This window comes from Panulirus ornatus, chromosome 36, assembly GCF_036320965.1.
Source record: "Panulirus ornatus isolate Po-2019 chromosome 36, ASM3632096v1, whole genome shotgun sequence".
In the NCBI taxonomy this organism is placed as follows: Eukaryota; Metazoa; Arthropoda; class Malacostraca; order Decapoda; family Palinuridae; genus Panulirus; species Panulirus ornatus.
In genome coordinates, this window is record NC_092259.1 from 16,229,407 (window position 1) to 16,248,381 (window position 18,975).

The 18,975-nt window shown below is 45.5% G+C and overlaps 1 protein-coding gene across 3 annotated transcripts in view; it reads left to right on the forward strand.

Moving 5' to 3' along the window:
• Positions 1 to 18,975, forward strand: part of LOC139760411 (solute carrier family 23 member 2-like) — a 107,831-nt gene that overhangs the window by 26,699 nt on the left and 62,157 nt on the right. For all 3 annotated transcript variants that reach the window (XR_011715336.1, XM_071683579.1, XM_071683581.1), the window contains exons 3-4: positions 7,658 to 7,815; positions 17,610 to 17,812. Coding sequence is in view for 2 of the 3 variants with exons in the window: in XM_071683579.1 (XP_071539680.1) it covers positions 7,658 to 7,815; positions 17,610 to 17,812 (361 nt within the window). In the remaining variant the exon portion in view is untranslated. The remainder of the gene's footprint in view (positions 1 to 7,657; positions 7,816 to 17,609; positions 17,813 to 18,975) is intronic.

The window sequence follows — 18,975 nt, forward strand, 5'->3', positions numbered from 1 at the left end:
GAGCAAGGTTATTAGGTACAGTAGGCTTGAGGGTCAAGTCAATTGGGAGGAAAGTTTGAATGGAGAAAAACTGGAGGAAGTAAAGTGTTTTAGATATCTGGGAGTGGATCTGGCAGCGGAAATGAATCATAGGGTGGGGTAGGGGGCGAAAATCCTGGGAGCCTTGAAGAATGTGTGGAAGTCGAGAACATTATCTCGGAAAGCAAAAATGGGCATGTTTGAAGGAGTAGTGGTTTCAACAATGTTGTATGGTTGCGAGGCGTGGGCTATGGATAGAGTTGTGCGCAGGAGGGTGGATGTGCTGGAAATGAGATGTTTGAGGACAATGTGTGGTGTGAGGTGGTTTGATCGAGTAAGTAATGTAAGGGTAAGAGAGATGTGTGGAAATAAAAAGAGCGTGGTTGAGAGAGCAGAAGAGGGTGTTTTGAAATGGTTTGGGCACATGGAGAGAATGAGTGAGGAAAGATTGACCAAGAGGATATATGTGTCGGAGGTGGAGGGAACGAGGAGAAGTGGGAGACCAAATTGGAGGTGGAAAGATGGAGTGAAAAAGATTTTGTGTGATCGGGGCCTGAACATGCAGGAGGGTGAAAGGCGGGCAAGGAATAGAGTGAATTGGATCGATGTGGTATACCGGGGTTGACGTGCTGTCAGTGGATTGAATCAGGGCATGTGAAGCATGGAAAGTTGTGTGGGGCCTGGATGTGGAAAGGGAGCTTTGGGCTCGGGCATTATTGCGTGACAGCTGGAGACTGAGTGTGAACGAATGGGGGAGGGGAATGGTATTCCATGTGTGGCGAGGTGGCAATGGGGAATGAATAGGGGCAGACAGTGTGAATTGTGTGCATGGGTATATATGTATGTGTCTGTGTGTGTATATATATGTGTACATTGAGAAGTATAGGTATGTATATTTGCGTGTGTGTGTTTACATTGTGTATGGGGGTGGGTTGGGCCATTTCTTTCGTCTGTTTCCTTGCGCTACCTCGCTAACGCGGGAGACAGCGACAAAGCAAAATAATAATAAAAAAAAAGATATATATATATATATATATATATATATATATATATATATATATATATATATATATATATATACGCCCATACACGCACATATACACATACATATAAACGTATACACATATACATACACAGACATATATCTATTCACATGCACATATTCGTAATTGCTTGCCTTCATCCATTCCTCGTGCTACCCCGCCCCACAGGAAACAGCATCGCTACCCACTGCTTCAACGAGGTACCGCCAGGGAAACAGACAAAAATAAATAAAGCCACATTCCTTCACACTCAATCTCTAGCTGTTATATGTAATGCATGGAAACCATTCAAACTTACATCCCAGTTAACCTGTCCGTCAACCATACTACATCAGGTCCCACAGACCTTTTTATGGTTTAACCCAGACGCTTCACATACCCTGGTTCAATCCGTTGACAACACGTCGACCCCGGTATACCATATCGTTTCAATTCACTCTATTCCTAGCACGCCTCTCACCCTCCTGTATGTTCACGCCCTGGTCTCTCGAAATCTTTTTCACTCCAACCTTCCACCTCCATTTTGGTCTACCGCTTCTCCTTGTTCCCTCCACCTCTGACACATATATCCTCCTTTTCAATCTTTCCTCACTCATGCTCTCCATATTCCAAACCATTTCAACACACCCTCCTCAGCTCTCTCAACCGCACTCTTTTTTATTACTCTTTCATTAATTACTCGATCTCCCTTCTCCGTACAACCCTATCTATATAGCATGCCTTGTAGCCATATAACAGTGTTTGAACTACTATTCTTTCAAACATACCCATTTTTGCTCTCCGAGATAACGTTCTCGCTTTCCACACATTCTTCATCGCTCCCAAAACCTTAACCCCCTCCCCCACCCTGCGACTCACTTCCGCTTCCATGGTTTCATTCTCTGCTAAGTCTATTCCCAGATATCTGAAACACTTCACTTCCTCCAATCAGCCACCAGAGCTGTAACATCGGCGAAGAACAATTGATTCACTTCCCAGGTCCTCTCGTCTCCAACGCACTGCATACTCGCCCCTCTACAAAACTTTCATTCACCTCCCTAACAAACCCATCCATAAACAAATTAAACAGCCATGGAGACATTATTCACCCCTGCCGCAGACCAACATTCACTGAGAACCAGTCACTCTCCTCTCTTCCAACTCGTACACGTGCCTTACATCCTTGGTAGAATTTTTTCACTGCTCCCAGCATCTTACCTCCCACACCATATACTCTTGAAATCTTCCACAGAGCATCTTTCTCAACCCTATCATATGCCTTTTCTAGATCCAGAAATTCTACGTGCAGATCCATTTGTTTTTCTAAGTACTTCTCACATACATTCTTCAAAGCAAACACCTGATCCACACATCCTCTACCACTTCTGAAACCACACTGCATTTCCGCAATCTGATGCTCTGTATATGCCTAGACCTCAGTCAATACCCTCCCATATAATTTCCCAGAAATACTCAACAAACGTATACCTCTGTAGTTTGAAACACTTACCTTTATCCCTTTTGCCTTTGTACAATGGCACTATACATGCATTCCGCCAATCCTCACGCACTTCACCATGATCTATACATATATTGAATATCCTTACCAACCAATCAACAACACAGTCACCCCCTTTCTTAACCAATTCTACCGTAATTGTCTACAGTGATGACCTCTTATTTAGTGTCTTGGATAATCTTGTTTTAGCTGTGTTTACTGAACGGATAAAACTGTATAAAAAGCTGTGTATCATAATATTATAGAGATTATTATGCTCAGAAATTTGATATGGCGATGGGTAACCCTCTTTCTTCAGTATTAGATATTTTCGTGGAATTCTTCGAAACAGAATTACTAAGGGATATATTACCGTCTTAGGCAATCGGATTTAGGTATGTTGATGATGGTCTTTGTTTTTCGCCAACAAACGCAAAATTTACATTTTTTCCCCTTTACTCAACAATTTAGTACTTTCTGTCAAATTAACTATGGAAAGGGAAAATAAATGTATGTTACTAATTCTAGACTGCATGATCCATAGGGATAGAAACCTAAGATTTACATTTACAGAAAACCCACCAATGTTTGTTGAGCTATCATCATTCCAATCGAAAATGTACAAACTTTTTCCCTTTAGTACATTTCATTAGATTTACAGTGGAAGTGGAAAATATTTATATGTTACCATGTTTAGATTGCATAATACATAAGGATAGGAACATGTTTAAATTTAGCATATACAGAAAACCACCAATGCTTGTTCTTATATTTATTATTACTCAGCTCAGCTTGATAAAGTTGAACTATCATCATTCTAGTCGATGTTCCCTGGGGCATTAGGTATATACAGTCCGGAATTTACTGTTGAATTTGAGAAGATATACTCGAGTGGATCCAAGTTGAAATATCTTAAGAGGTTTCATTCATGAATCTCTTAGTTGGCAAAGAAATCTTGATACCAAGAATCTTTTAGTTCTCCCTTTTAGGGATAATTCTACGTTATTTCCTATGTTGCTTAAATCCTTTAAGCAAAAACAGTACTGTAAAGAATATCTTAATCAAAACCACGCCAGAAAATTCTGCTTGTTGTGTTTACGGAATCCCTTTTAAAAATCTAAACATGTTTTATATTGGACAGACTGATAAGGGTCTTTATGTTAGGATCAAGCAACGTAAATATAGTATAAATACAGGACAAGAATCAAATGCTTTGTTTAATCATGTTGAAAATTATGACCACTGTTTTGACTGGATTAACCGTGGTTTCTTCACCACGAGAAATATCATTGAATCTTCTGTAATTGAGTACACCGAGAATTGTAAAATGAATATTAATGAAGGTATGTACAAACTGTATAACTCTGTCGTGGGCATATTTTGTAAACAGTTCCCTTTCCTTTCCACATAATAAAATTTTATCACAGGCATGATGCCAAACCCGAACACCACCAACCCGAACACGTGTTTACCAATGGCGTCTTTGCTACGTCGCTAACTGTTCTGTCTTCTATTTCATTCCTGTATCTCCCCTAACGATGTGATCATTACAGGGAAGTGCATTTGGGAACTTCTCGTTTCATTTTCCTCGTAATTATAAGCATATATAGATTTTTTATTATACTTTGTCGCTGTCTTCCGCGTTAGCGAGGTAGCGCAAGGAAACAGACGAAAGAATGGCCCAACCCACCAACATACACACGCACTTATACATACTTATACATTTCAACGTATACATACATATACATACGCAGACATATACATATATACACATGTACATATTCATACATGTTGCCTTCATCCATTCTCACCGCCTCCCCGCCACACATGAAATAGCACCGCCCTTCCCCCGCGTGCGTGCGAGGTAGCGCTAGGAAAAGACAACAAAGGCCACATTCGTTCACATTTAGTCTCCAGCTGTCATATGTAATGCACCGAAACCACAGCTCTCTTTCCACAACCAGGCCCCATGCCTCACTTTCATATAATAATGTTGGGACTATTATGCCTTCAAACATATCAATATTAACCTTCCCAGATAAAGAGCTCTCCACACATTGTTCAGTGCTCATAGAAACGTAGCTCCGCTTCCATAGTTCCATTTCCATGTATGTAAAATGCTTTACTTCCTCGAAGTTTTCTCCATTCAACTCACACCCTCAACTAACCTCTCTTATCTCTGCTAAACCAAATAACTGTACTTTTATTCACATTAACTCCCAACCTCCTCGCTTCATACACCCTTTCAGACTCAGTCACCAGCCTCTGCAGTTTCTCATTCGAGTCTGCCACCAGTAAACAACAACTAACTCATTTCCCATTTCCTCTCATCCTTTGCAGACTGCATACTGGACTCTCTCTCCGAGATTGCAGCATTTACCTCCATCAGTACCCGATCCATAAACAAAGTAAACAACCATGGTGACATCATACACCCCTGCAGCGGACCAGCCTTCACTTGGAACCATTCAATGTCCTCTTCCCATACTCACACACATTCACTACTTCTAGCAGCTTTCCTCCCTCACCGTATATTCTTAAGACCCTATCATATGCTCTCTGCTGATCTACAAATGCTACATACAAATCCATCTGTTTCTTCAGCGTAAACGCCTGATCCACACATCCTCTACCCCTTCTGAAACTACACTGCTCCTCCCCATTCTGATGCTCTGTACATGCCTTTACCCTCTCAGTCAATATCTCCCTTAAAATTTCCCAGGAATACTCTGTAGTTTGAACACTTACCTATATTCCCTTTGCCTTTATACAGTGGCAGTCTCCATGCATTCCGCCAATCCTCATAGTACATATACCCATTGAAAATCCTAACTAGACAGTCAGCAATACAGTCACCCCATTTCTTAGTATATTCATCAGCAGTAACATCCACTCTGGCGCTCTTCCTACGTTTCATCTTTCATAAGACTTTCATCACTTTCTGAACCAAACTACTTTCCGTGATTTTCTCATTTCTTAGACCATTCCGACCCGTAGACCTTAGCCACCCTACCATCAAAAACATTCAACGATCCTTCAAAATGCTCACTATATCGTCCTCACTTCATCGATACCTTTTATCACTTCCCCGTTTGCTCTCTTCACCTCTGTTCCTATTTGTTCTCTTGTTTTTCGCACATTATTAACCTCCTTCCAAATCATCTTATTCTCCATAAAGTTCTCTTGCTCACCCAATTTCTCATTAGCCCTCTGTTCTCAAAGTTTACTCGCTCACCCCATCTCTCATTTGCCCTCTTTTTCAACTGCCGCTTTCTTCTGCACATTCCCCAATCATTTGCACTCCTTCCCTGTAAGTACCATCCAAACGCTTCATTTTCTCTTTCACTGGCAACTTTACTTCTTCATCCCACCATTCATTACCCTTTCTATTCTACTCACCTCCCACCTTGCGTATTCCACGTGCATCTCTCGCACATGTCAGCAGTCTATATAAATATCTCCTATTCCCCACCCATTCCATTTCCATTTGCTATTCTACACTCAATATCTCCTGGTATTTCTTCACACAAGTCTGTTTTCTAAGCTCACTTACTCTCACCACTCTCTCCTCACCAGTACGGTTTCCTCTTTTCCAAAACATCTCACCAGCTGCCCTTCTCCATACATTTACATCTAAAAGTCTCTTTTACACGCCCATCAATCAATTAATATGTGATATGATGATGCCTGCTGACCGTTTTTCCTACTCACATATGTATAATTGTGGATGTCCCTCTTTCTAAACCAGATGTTCCCAGTCACCAGTCCTTTTTCAGCACACAACTTTCCAAGTTGTTCACCATTTCCATTTCATGATATTGAATACCCCAAGTCCCTCAGTTATACTCTCAACTGCCACATCACTCACCCTCGCATTCAAATCACCCTCCACTAATACCCGGTGTCTTCCATCAAAATGCTGACATACTCACTCAGTTGCTCCCTAAAGACTTGTCTCACATGATCTTTCTTCTCACGGCATTACTGGACTCTCTCTCCGAGATTGCAGCATTTACCTCCATCAGTACCCGATCCATAAACAAAGTAAACAACCATGGTGACATCACCACCTCAGTCTAGAATTCGCTTCCTTACACTCTCACACACTTCCACCATTCCTGCTTCAGGAGTAATGCTACTACTTATCCTCTCACCAACCCCCTTAAGACATATCCAAACCATTCTTCCCCTTTACCCTTGAGTTTTGTTACACCCAGAGCCAGAACATCCAGGTTTCTTCACTGAAACATACAACTTATCTCTCCTTCCTTCTCATCTTTGTTACATTCACACGCATTCAGACAACCCACCCTGAGCCTTCCAGCAGGATTAGCACCCCTGCTTGGCTCCTTCTGTTCCCTACTTTTAGATATTGAAATAGAAGAAGCGGGGAGGTCCAGCTCCACGCACTCTCGTCACCTTTAGTCGCCTTCTACGACACTCAGGGAATACAGAGGTAGAATTCTTTTTCCTCAACCCCCGATTCTTGATTATTTCAAATCGTATCCCAATATTTACGTTCCCTGATGTGTCATCTTTTCTCCCTGTTCTTTCCTCCTTGAGGATCTTGTCCCAATTGATTTAGATACTTTCCCATGTTTGAATCCAGTTACGATGTAAAATCCTCTATGTGATATGTGGTGTGATTATATTTGTGTGTTAGGGGGAGAGATTAAAGAAAAAACAAATACCCACACACAAATACACACACACACACACACACACACACACACACACACACGCCAGCCTAAGCCAGTTACCCATTTATGGACCAGCCCCGAGTGGAGGATGAACACCTGGGTCGGGTGTGAGCCGACTGCCACACCCAGGATGCGAACCCATGTCAGTTCGACATTAGGCTGGCCCATGCTGACTCATGGTGTGTGTGTGTGTGTGTGTGTGTGTGTGTGTGTGTTTATTTGATAATTAGTTATGTTAGCCACAACAGTAGTAATAATATTAGCAGTAATACTAGTAATCATAGGGCTAGGTGAAGTTATGTTCTTGTTACTACTGCTATTTCTACAGACACAGTAATAAAAGTACAGACAGTAGAAATTGTAACCGTAGTAGATATATCTGAACTTGGTTGACCATGATGTTGTATGGTGGCCGACAGCACTACGTGGCCATGATAGGAGGTACCATCTCCGGCCCCATCGTCCTAGCATCCTTTCTCTGCCTGGAGGAGGACAACCCAGGCCGGGGTGCTCTCGTCTCCACCATCGTCTTCATGTCTGGCGTCATCACCCTTCTTCAGTCCACATTCGGCATTAGGTATGAACAGTTTACTTTCCTTTTTCAGAATTAGTTTGCTTTTCCACCTCACCTCCAAGAGCAGGTAAAGCCTTCTCATAATTTCGTCAATTTGGCCTCTCGTGGTCATTGTCTTCTTGGATACCAACAGGACATACGTGCATGTTCTTTGCTCTCCCCTGGTCCAGCTAGGGCTATAGGCAGTTTTTTTTTTTTTGCGCCTCCCCAGTCCACTTAGAGCTACAGGCATTTTTTTTTTTTTTTTTTGCCTTTCTTTAGTCCGTCTAGGACTACAGAGAGGTTCTTTACCTTCCCTCAGTCCAACTGGGGCCTCTCCTCTCCCCCAGTCCACCTTAGGCCACAGGCAGGTTCCTAACACTTTTGCATTCAACCTACTGTTCTTTAAGTCCACCTGGGGCTACCGATAGATTCCTTGCTCTTACCCAAGTCAGCTAGGTCGACAGGCAGGTTCCTCACACTTTCAATCCACATACAGTTACATGTATGTTTCTTGCTCATCCTCAGTCTACCTGCGGTTACAGACAGGTTCCTTTCTCTTCTCCCAGTCCATCTGAGGCTACAGGCAGGTTCGCTACTTTCTCCCATCCCACCTGAGGCTTCAGGGAGGTCCCTCACCCTCTCCTAGTCCACCTAGGAATACAGGGAGGTTCTTTGATCTTCTCCCAGGACACTTGAAACTACAACAACTATCTCATCCTTTTCCAGTTCACCTGGGAAGATATCCAGATTCCTCATTCTCTTTCAGTTCACCTAAGGCTACAGGCAAGTACCTTGTTCTTCCTCCATGCACTGAGGCCACAAACTTACTCTCTTTCAGTCGACTTAAAGCCACAGGCAGGTTCCTTGCACTTCCTCCTGTCCACCCAGGGCTACGGCAAGTTTTCCACCCTTTTCCAGTCTACATGGAGGTACAAGCAGGTTCTTTGCTCTTCCTCCAGTCCTCCAGTCTACCTCAGTCTCCCCCAATGCTCCAGGGGCAACAGGCTGGTTTCTTACTTTCTTCCAGTCCACAGGAAACTACAAGCAAATTACCAGGTCTTCTTCGATCCCATATGGGGTTAGTTACAGGTTCCTAACCCTCTTTCAGCCAACTTCGGGCTACAAATAGGTTTCTCTTATCCCAGTCCACTAGGGAATACAGTCAGGTTCCTCACCTATTCCAGTCCAGCTGAGGCTACTCTCGACTATGTTCCTTGCTATTCTCCTAGTCCAACCGAGGTGACAGGCAAGTTTCACACCCTCTTCCAGTACACCTAGAACTACAGTTAAGTTCTCTGCTCTTCCCCCAGTCCACCTGTGGCTACAGGTGGGTTTCTTTCTCTTTTTCCAGTCAACCTGAGCTTTTAGGCATGTTCTTTGTCCTTCTCTCAGTCTCCTCCAGTCCACCGAAGACTATAGGCAAAGTCCTAACCCTCTTCCAGTCCACCTGGGGCTAGAGACAGTTCACCCGTGGAACTAGTACTAGTTCTTCCCCCATTCACCTTTTGCCTACAAACAAGTTTCTAACCCTCTTCCAGTCCACTTGGGGCTGCGTGCAGGGTCCTTGCTTTTCCCACGGTCCACATGGGGCTACAGGCAGGTTCATCACCCTCTTTCAGTTCACCTAAGGTTCTTCATCCTTCCCCAGTTCACCTGAGGCTACAGGCAGTTTGCTTGCTCTTCTCCCAGTCCACATGGAGCCACAGCCTGGTTCCTCAACCTCTTACAGTCTACTATATGGGTTTACAGGCAGGTTCACCACCCTTTTGTAGTCCAACTAAGAATACAGTCAGGTTCCATACCATTTATCAGTCCACTTGGGGTACAGCACTCCATAAGTCTGCCGAATACAAAAGATTCCTCACCCTCTTACAGTCATCTAGAAACTATAGGCAGATTCCTTGCTCATCCCCCAAGTCTAACTGGGGTTCAGGCAGTTTCTAACGCTCTTACAACCCACCAGAGAGTGCAGGGTTCCTCACCTTTCATCAGTCCACTTGTGGTAACAATCAGGTTCCTTGTTATTCCCACTGTCAACTCAAGGCTACGGGTAGGTCCTTAACCCTCTTCCAACCCACCTTGGGCTACAGGCAGGTTCGTAACCTTCTTCCAACCTTTTTGTGGTTACAGGCAGGCTCCACACTCTTCCAGTCCTCCTGAAGTTATAGGAAGGACCCTTTGCCTCTTTCAGCCCACCTGAGGCGCAGGTAAGTTCCTTATCTTTCTTCAGTTCACCTGAGTGTACAGGTAGGTTCTTCACCTTCTAATCCATGTGGGGCAACAATCTTGTCTCTTGGTCTTTCTACATTCCACCTGAGGCTACAAAGAAGGTTCTTCACACTTTCATTCCCTCTAAGGCGACAGGCAGGTTCCTCACTCTCTTCCTGTCCACCAGAAACTACAGGCAGTTTTCACCCTCTTCAGGTCCTCCAAGGCGTTTTTCTCGCTCTTCCCCTATTCCTCCTGGAGCTACAGGCAGGTTTCTCACCCCTTCCACTACACCTGAAGCTACAGACAGGTTCTTCACCTTCCCTCATTGCTCATGAGGAAGTCTACTTGGGGCTAAATACAGGCTCCTTCCCCTCCTCCGGTTTACCTAGGCTACAGGTAGGTTCCTCACCCTCTTCCAACCCACCTGGGGGTTACAGGCAAGTTCCTTGCCCTCCCCACATTTCACATGGGGCTGCACTTAAGTTCCTCGCCCTCTTTCAGTTTGCATAAAGTTACAAACAGTTCCTATTTTTTCTTTTTGTTCCTCACTCTCTGCTGGCCTGCCTTAAGGTAAGAGAAATGTCTCCCCTTTTACAGCCCACTTAGAGCTACAGGTAGGGCCATTGCTCATACCCTGGTCCACCTGGGGCTAAAGTGAAGGTTCCCCATCCATTCCCATTTAACTTGAGAACATGGACAGGTTCCTTACTTTTCTCTCATACGGCTAAGGGAAAGGCACCTCACCCTCCAGTCATCTTGACGCTTTAAGCAGTTATTCATCCTCATTCTAGTGCATACGAGTTTAAACGCCTGTTCCTAACCTTTCCCTAGTCCACCTGAGGCTGCAGGCAGATTTTCAACCCTCTTGCAGTCCCCCTTAAGTTACCGTTAGCTTCCACATCCTCTTCCATTCCACGTGAAGCTACAGGCAGGTTCCTAAACCTCCCTTGTCCAATTGAGGCTCGCACACGTTCCTCTCCCTCTTCCAGTCCACTTGGGGTTACAGGCAGGTTCCTTGCTCAACCTCTTTCAGTCCACTTAGGGACACAGGCAGGTCCCTCACCCTCCATCTGTCCACTAGAGGCTACAGGGAGCCTCCTGACCTTCTTCCAGTACACCGGAAGCTACAGGAAGTTTCGTAACCTTGCCCGAGTCCATCTGAGTCTACAAGCACGTTTCTAACCCTCTTCCAGCCACCTGAGGCTTCAGGAAGGTTCCTCACCTTTCCCCAATCCATCCAAGGCTACAGGTAGCTTCCTCACTATCTTCCAGTTCACCCGGAGCTACGGGCAGGTTCCTCACCCTCCGTAGTTCACCTGAGGCTACAGGTATGTTCTTAACTACTTCCAGCCCATCTGGGGTCAAGCAGGTTCCTCACCGTCCTGTCCAAATGAGGCCACTTTCCCCCGTCCACCTGAGGCCATTGGCAGCTTCCCCGTCTTCTCCTAGTACACTTAGTACACCAAAAGCTACAGGCAGGTTTCTCACCTTCTTCTAGTCCACATGGGGCTACAGGAAGGATTTTTGCTCTTCCTTCAGTCCACCTGGGGCAACAGGTGGGAAAATCAGTCTCTTCGAGTTCACCTAAGACTACAGGCAGGTACCCCACCCTTCCTAAGTCCACCTGACTCTACAGGCAAGTTCCTCAATCTCTTCCAGTCCACCTGAGGCGTCAGGAAGGTTCATTGCTCTTCCTCTAGTCCACTTGAGGCTACAGACGGGTTCCCAACCACTTTCCAGTCAGCCTGGGGCTACAGGCTCTTCCCCCAAACCCATGCACATGCTACAGGCAGGTTCCATGCTCTGCCCCTAGTTCACATGGGGACACAAGCAAGTTCCTATACCCCTTCCAGTTCATTTGGGACTACAGGCTCCTCACCCTCTTACAGGTGACTTAGGGTTACAGGCAGGTTCTTTGGTCTTCCCTCAATCAATCTAGAGTTACAGGCAGGTTATCACCCTCTTCCTGTCCAACTAAGAATACAGTCAGGGTCCTTGCCATCCTGTAGTCTACCATTGGCTTCAGCACTCCATCAGGCCACTTGAGGCTACAGGCAGGTTCCTCACCCTCTTTCGATCTACCAAAAGCTATAGGAAGGTTTCTCACCCTCTCTCAATCTGCCTGAGGCTACAGGCAACTTTTGCATCCTCGACTAGATCACATGAGGTTACAGGCAGGCTCCTCACCCTCTTTCCAATGCACCTAAAGCAACAGACACACACCTAACCCTCTGCGAGTTCACCTGAGGTTACAGACAGGTTTCTTATCCTTTTTCTGTCCACATGAGACTACTGAAAGTTTCCTTGCATTTCTCCCAGTCTACCTGAGGTTATAGGCAGGTTCATAACCCTCTTCTAGTTCACCTGGGTTCACAGGCGAGTTCGTTGCTCCCCTAATTCATTTTAGGTTACGGTAGGGTTCCTTGCACTCTTTCCAGCGCATATGGGGACAGGCAGATTCCTAACCATCTTTCAGTCCATTTGGGGCTACGGACATGTTCCTTACCCTCTTACAGTTCACTTGGGGCTACAAGAAGGTTGCTTGCTCTAACCCCAGTTCATCTGGGGCCACGGTCGGGTTTCTCACCCTCTTCCAGCCCAGCTATGACTGCTGTCAGGTTTCTTGCCATCACATAGTCCCCTTGGGGCCACAGTACTCTCTCAGTCCATCTGAGACTACAGGCTGACTTCTAACCTTATTCCAGTCTAACTGAGGCTACAGATAGCTTCGTCACCCTCCTCCAGTACACCTGAGGCTACAGGCAGCTTACTGATCCTCTGTAAGTACTCCTTAGGCTACAGATAGGCTCTTTACCTTCTCGTCCACCTGGGGTTACAGGCAGGGCTCTTGTTCATCCCATAGTCCGCCTAGGGCTACAGGCAGGTTTATCACTATCTTCCAGCCCAACTGAGGTGATAAGCAGGATTTTCACCCTCCTCCAGTTCACCTGGAGCTACAGGCAGATTCCTCACCCTCCCGCAGTGCACCGAGTTTACAGGCAGTGTCTTCAGCCTCTTCCAGTCGTTCCTTCTCCATTCCACGTGGGGCTGCAGGTTGGTTCCTTGCCCTCTTCCATTCCAACTGAGGTTACAGGCAGATTCCTTGCTCTTACTTTAGGTTTCCAAACCTTTTCCATTCCATTTGAGTTTACATGGAAGTTTCTTACTCTTCTCCTGGAAGTTTCTAACTCTTCTCTCAGGCCACATGTGGCAAAGGGAAAGGTTGCTCAGCCACAGTCACGTTCCTCACCCTCTTTCCAATGCACCTGAGCCTTAAAGGCAGGTTCCTAACCTTTCCCTACTCCAACTGAAAGTACAGGTAGGTTACTCACCTTCATCCAGCCCAAAAGGAAGGTTCTTCACCTTCCCGCAACCCACCTCAGCTTCTGTCAGGTTCCTCATCCTCTCCAGTCCAACTGGGGTTACAGGCAGATTCTTTGCTCTTCCGACAGTCCACCTGGGGCTACAGGCAGGTTAAATGAATAAATAGATAGACAAAGAACATTCGGCTGAAAATACATAGTTAAGGAATTACATAATAGTATTTAGTTAACTAATTACAAGAGATTAAGAGCAAGGTATGGCTGGATATTTCCACGCTTTTGGATAACACATGGTACAGGTAGTTTTGAATGGCAAATGTTATGGTTTATACTTTTCACATTTAGTGGAGACCCGTTGAGAATTGATTTGCAGTAGTATTGTGTTGACATACATTATGTATTTAATTGTGAACATTAAGTGATGTAGGGTTACATTCTTGTTTAATTGCGTTGGGTAAGGGCGTCTCTAACAACCTCTGTCGCTCTATCTTTTCTTCACATTTCCGTTCTGACGGTACTAGAGCTGTCTTTCCCATAGACAAAGCAACTCTGTTGGGTTCCCGTTTCTCTTGTTAACATCTTAGATGACTCTAACATTCCTTCACCTCCTGATGCTCCGCTTACTAATCCTATGCCTCTTCCCGTAATCTGTTTTCGGACTGTCCGAAAGTGCTTCTTTCTCCGGACAAGACATAGCCTGATGGCATCCATCCCTGTGTACAGTACGAAAGAGTGTGCCCCTGAATTTGCACCTGTGCTTGCTCGTCTGTTCCGTTTCTGCTTAGAAACTAAAACTTTTCCTTCTCCTTGGAAACATTCATTGATACATCCCATCCCTAAGAGGAGTGACCATTCTGACCCCTTTACTATCGTCCTATTGCTTTAACATCTACCATTTCCAAAGTCTTTGAATCTCTCCGCAACTCTCATATACTTAAACACCTCGAAAATCACGGTCTTCTCTCTGATCACCAGTATGGCTTCCGTAAGGCGAGACCCACTGTTGGTATTCTTTCCTATCTTCCTAATGTCTGGTCGTCATCCCTAAAGGATTTTGAGGAATCATGTGTAGTGATCCTTGTTATATCTAAGGCTTTTGACTGGGTGCGGCATCGGCGTCTCATTTGTCTCTCCATCAACAACGGTGTTCCTCAAGGTTCTGTCCTCTACCCTACACTTTTCCTCCTTTCTTTCAGCAATATCCTCTCCTCCACAAATAATCCAATGCACTCATACGCTGACGATTCAACACTGCATTCATCCACATCCTTCAGTTCTGCATCTCGCCTTGACACAGCTTCCTCAGTAAACTCAGACTTGGACAGATCTAAATGGAGTACACAAAATCTTGCTAAGTTTAATGCCTCCAAGACCCAATTTCTACCCCTCTCTCTATCGAAAACTCCACACAACTCTCGCCTCTTCTTTGGCAGTTCTGAAATTCCACCTCTTGACTCAGTGAACATATTTGGTATTACTTACCATTACTCTTTCTTGTAAACCCCACCTCTTAGAAATTGGGTGTCCTGATTAGATGTCGAATCTTCTCTTCTAAATAGTTGCTTCGTTTACACAAGAGATTAATTCGTCCTTGTATGGAGTACTTCTCTGACATTTAAGGTGGTTCTAGCTCTGTATCTTCACTTGATAGAGTCGAGTCGAAAGCGGTCAGACATATAAACTGTCCCAGGCTAACTTCCAAACTTGACCCCGTTGCCCTAAGCCGCAATATTGGTTCACTTTCCCTCTTCTATAGGTATTACTTTGGCTGCTTGTGTACTCACACCACTAGTTAAACCACATGCTGCTGCGTGGACATCGGCTACTCAAGGTTTGGCCGTTTTGATAACTGCTTCTATCCCTACACGTCGAAGCTTTGAAATTCTCTACCTTCTTATGTCTTTCCACTAGCTATGATTTGGCACATTTCAAATGACAGGTCTTTCACGCCCTGAAAAATGTGTAAATACTTTCCCTTGTCTTTTATCGCTTCAGAATTCTCTTTTTATTTGATTTAAGGACCTGCGTTAATTTGGACTTTGTCCATGACTGGAGCCTTCAACATAAAAAGTACCGTGTTGACATATATAATGTATTCAGTGATAAACATCAAGTGTTAGATATTTTCACGTCGGTTGCGTTCCGCTAACCTAGTCATTGTGACATACGCAACTATTCTCAGTTTAAGGTAAAGGACAATTCTTGTATCTGTACGAACACTGGCAGGTTTTTCACTCTACCCTAGTCTGCCCGAGGCTTTAGGCAGATTTCACACCGAACCCTAGTCCACCTGAGGCTACAGACAGGCTCCTACCCCTTCCCAGTACAACTGGGGCTACAGACATGTTCATAGCCGTCCCCAATAGGTAGGTTCCTCACTCTCCACCAGTCCACCTCAGGCTAAAGGCAGTTTCCCTCCCCTACCTCAGTTCACTTCAGACTACAGGCAGGTTCCTCGCCCTCTCCCAGTCTACCTGAGGCTACAGGCAGGTTCTTCGCCTTCCGCAGGTCCACCAAAGGCTTCAGAAACTTTCCTCGTTCTCCTTCGGTAAACTTTAGGGTACAGAGAGGTTCTTCCCACACCCTGTCTGCTTAGGGCTATAGGCAAGTATGTCGCTCTTCCACAGTTTATATAAGGCTACAGACAGGTTTCTTGCCCTTTTCAGATCTACCTAAGGCTACAGGCAGGCTCCTTGGCTTCTCCTATTGTATCTATTCTTCTTCGCCTTCCTCTCCCTCCCCTAGTCCACCTGAACTTCAGGAAGGCTGCTAACCCTTCCCAGGTCTGACTGAAGCTTCAAGTAGGTTTGTCACCCTTCCCTAGTCCACCGAAAGCTTCAGGCAGGTTCCCGCCCTCCCCGAGTCCACAAGAGGCTATAGGCAGGTTTCTTTCCATACCCCAGTCCATCTGAGGCTACAGGTATGTTGCTCGTCCTACCCCAGTCTGTCTGAGGCTTTAGGTAGGTTTCTTGCTCTCCCGCAGTCCACCTGAAGCTACAGGTAGGATCCTCGCCCTCTCACAGTCCACCCGAGGCTTCAAGCAGATATCACGCCCTCGCCCACTCCAACTGAGGTTATAAGGATGTTTCTCGCCCACATTAGACCACAGGCAGGTTCCGCAACCTCCTCCAGTCCTTCTGAGGTTACAGGCATGTATGTTCTTTGTCCTCCTCTAATCGACTTGAGACTATAGCAGTTTCCTCGCCCTCCCCAGGTTCACCTGAAGCTACAGGCAGATTACTCGCTCTTTCATAGTCTGCCTGGGGATGCAAGCAGGGTCCTCGCCCTCCCCCAGTGCACTGAACATTCAGGCAAGTTCCTCGTCCTTGCCATAAGGCTGCAGGTAGTTTCCTCACCTCCCCTTGTCCACTTGAGTTTTAGGTGGGTTTCTTGCCCTCCCTCAGTCTACCTGAGACGAGAGGCAGGTTTTTAACCCTTCTCAGATCCAGCTGAGGATATAGGTAGGTTCCTTGCCCTCTTCCAGTCCACATGAGGCTATAGGCAAATTCTTAGCCTTCTCTCGGTCCACCTGAGGCTAAAGGTAGGTCCACAGTCCTTCTCAAATCTACCAAAGGCAGCTTTCTCTCCCTCGCATAGTCTGACTGAAGCTTAGGGCAGGTTCTCTGCCCTCCCCTACTAAGTCTAAGGCTACAAGTAGGTTCCTCGCCGTCCCCTAGTCCACCCGAGGCTACAGGTAGGCTCCTTGTTGTACCCAACTCAGACCACAGGCAGGTTCTATGCTCTCCCTCAGTCCGCCTAAGGCTACAGGAAGGTTCCTCGCCTTCGCCAGGTCCACCTGAGGCTTCAGGTTGATTTCTTGCCCTCGCACAGTCCCCCTGGGGTCACAGGCGAGTTTTTAACCCTACCGAAGCTCACCTGAGGATATAAGTAGGTTCATTGCCCTCCACCAGTCCACGTGAGGCTTCAGGCAACTCCTAGCCTCCACCTTTCCCTAGTCCACATGACGCTACAGGCAGATTCCTCGCCCTTCCCCAGTCCACTTCAGGCTTCAGACAGGTTCCTAGCCTTTCTCTAGTCCACATGAGGCTTCAGTCAGGTTACTCGCCCTCCCCAGTCCACTTCTGGTGTCAACTTCTATACGCAGCCACCAGCATCAGCAGTAAGTAATTTAATTATTCAAAACCATATTGATCACCGTGTGGCACATTATTGTCATTTTTTAACCCCTTATTAAGCGCGACGTTACGACCGTGGGCCAGGGTCGTACCGTGGTGGTGGTCGTTCTTAACTGTGTTAACACCTCCTCTCCACCACCACCAGGCTGCCCATCATCCAGGGCGGGAACTTTGCCTACCTTGTTCCTACCATTGTGCTCCTGACTACTAACCACCCGGCCTGCGCCTCCCTCCCACTGGCCAACATGACTGCATTGGAGAAGGAAGAGCAGTGGCAGATGCGCATCAGGGATGTTCAGGGGGCCATTACAGTCTCCTCAGTCTTCCAAGTGGTCATTGGGTTCACGGGTGAGTACTGGCAGATCACACTTCGTCCAATATTACCTTTCTCAAGATGAATGTCACTGAATTTCATGTTATCTCTAAATAGATCTTTTGGGTATAGTACCTGTAAAGCCTTTCTCTGTAGTCAGTCACGGTTAACGTCCCTCTGGCGTTAGAAATGATGTGTTGGAACGGATACCTTTTCACAGTAGGCAAGGTGGCCATCACGAGTAACGCAATCGACTGCCACGTCTTACATATGGCTTATATGGCTCCAGACGAATTGCCTTCTGGTCCTAAATGGACAAGGCGGGAAGGTCTGTGTATACTGATGGCTGACTGGAGCTTGTCTCAAGGATTGTGAAGCACTGTCTTGCTTGCCAGCCTGTGTTTGTTTCTACGTGTGTCGACTGGTGTCTGACACATTTGTGCTCTATTCCTTAACCATAGTTGATATGTTACTATCATATGTAAAAAAGAAAATGCAGGACAATAGGATGAGATAAATTCTATTCTGCGCCAATACTGTACATTGCTAAACACATTACATTTATCTGGATACACTTGCACTAGGTTACATGCTCTTCAATGTTAGTTACAGAAACTGAATATTGATTTTCTTAATTATTGCACATTTCCCATAAACAGGATTCCTGTGGTGTCAACAACAATATATACATTCTTTCTTTATCTTTCACTTGACAAAGAACAGCATAAATTCCCTGTAACTCTGCCTGAGTTGTGAAAATACTCAATGCTCTCGTTTTTCCTCTACGTGTATCAAACTGCCTTGATATTTCACAGCCAGTTTCTCCTCCATCTACTGAACCATCACAGAAATGTCTCATTATTTTTTCCTGTGGGTTGTCATGTCATGTGACTGTACCGCGCTCTCAGATATCTTGCAACGTACTTGATCTTATTCATAATTGATAACCTGATAAGTACATCCCCCCCCCCCCCCCCAGCTTTGTACATAACCACGTGGTCCTTCACATTCCTCACCAATTCCACCTTATGTCTTTTTCCTTCTACGTAACTACTATTGAACGATATCAAGTCCTCCTGTTCTTGCTAATCTTATATTTTTCACATTAATTTCCTGTATTATGAATACTTGACAGACTTGACTCCATGGTCATTGCATAAAACACTGAATTTGGTAGTTTCATTTTGTATCATTTCAG